Source organism: Sphaeroforma arctica, assembly GCF_001186125.1.
Source record: "Sphaeroforma arctica JP610 unplaced genomic scaffold supercont1.7147, whole genome shotgun sequence".
NCBI classification, from domain to species: Eukaryota; class Ichthyosporea; order Ichthyophonida; genus Sphaeroforma; species Sphaeroforma arctica.
The window spans coordinates 1-1,493 of NW_014033411.1; the positions used below are offsets into that span (position 1 = coordinate 1).

The 1,493-nt window shown below is 41.8% G+C and overlaps 1 protein-coding gene across 1 annotated transcript; it reads left to right on the plus strand.

The window, feature by feature from the left end:
* Window positions 1-1,288: 1,288 nt before the first annotated feature.
* On the plus strand, window positions 1,289-1,452 carry SARC_15989 (hypothetical protein; the record flags this gene model as incomplete). The annotated part of the gene is made up of 1 exon (XM_014289899.1): window positions 1,289-1,452. A coding segment is annotated over one exon (164 nt), but the record flags the coding sequence as incomplete, so codon positions are not given.
* Between the last annotated feature and the right edge of the window lie 41 nt (window positions 1,453-1,493).

The window sequence follows — 1,493 nt, forward strand, 5'->3', positions numbered from 1 at the left end:
CATATATGTATTTACATTTACACATAGTCATACTCATAAGCACACACTTGCATAAATCTGTATTTTTAAGCAATATATACAGAGTGGTACACGTGTACTTGTCTGTATATTTTCACGTTGAATGTATTGTATTTCTTCATTTACATCGGAGCTATAGTTTGCAAATATTGCTGCGATTGTACACAGATGTTCTATCAATGAATCACCCCAACCACCATAATCACCACAGCTAATCCGCTGCCCTTCTCGAACCTCCGTCGCGTTATTGCGTACCGCTATGCCCAGGCGACAGCTCAGGTGACATCTACGACGAGTTAATTTCTCAGGTGACGGAACAACACAACCAGTGCTCAGCACTCGCACGCCAACTACTGAAACAAGGCGACAAGGCCCAGGCTGTGTCATTCCATTCACTTTCAAAAGCCTTCGACGCGGATCGCAAACGGTTGGCGGTTGCTAAGCAACACAACCACATTCCACAGTTCCATCGGGAGGAGCGCGTGATCAGAAGCGAACGGTCGTTTCCAGAGCTCTCTCCTAATCAATTGGAACTGGTTATTCTAGGTACGTTATGAATTAGTTATGAATTAGTTATGAACTAGTTCTGAACTAGTTTTTCTAGGCATGTTATGAACTAGTTATCGTAGGTATGATATCATCCTAGGTGTGCTTTAGCTTAAAGTGTACTTACAGGCTACCATGAAGGCCCCCCTCCATGTTTGCCCGCAGAATGTCATAGTAGTTTTGGGAGTGGGTTCGCGTTTTCGGATGGGCAGTCACTGTCCATCTGACTACGCTCACGCACGCTGCTGTGTAAGTCACTGGCACACAAAAGAATCGCTGACAGGCGTGTTGCGAGGTTATTGTTGTTTGTATTCGTTTATTTTACTACTGTGGGTTTTTTCCTGCTTCCATTGGGCTCATCTTTTATAAACCAGTTCGCAAAGTTAGATTAGTTGAGTATGTTAGTTTAGTATGTTAGTTATGTTAAATCAAGTATGTTTATCAAGTATGTTAATCAAGTATGTTAATCAAGTATGTTAATCAAGTATGTTAGTTAAGTATGTTAGTTAAGTATGTGAATCAATTATGTTAGGTAAGTATGTTAATCAAGTATGTTAGTCAAGTATGTTAATCAAGTATGTTAGTTAAGTATGTTAATTAAGTATGTTAATTAAGTATGATAATCAAGTATGTTACTTAAGCGTGTTAGATGCGTACATTAGTTATGTTGGCTGAGTATGTCGCTACTTACACCCACGCGTGTGCCTCTCATCCCTTCCCACAGAGGTGAAAGGTATTCCAAAGGACCTCGTGGGCAACAGCATGTCCATAGACTTTGAGTTTCCCTATCCCAGCGATGAAGTACAAAAGGGCACTACCAAACCATTCAAAGGTTCAGCCGAACACACACTCAACCATGTGGAACGCATCACCATCGGACGTAACAAGGTCAGCTGGCTGTGGTTGGCTATGTGCACAAGCCACAGGCG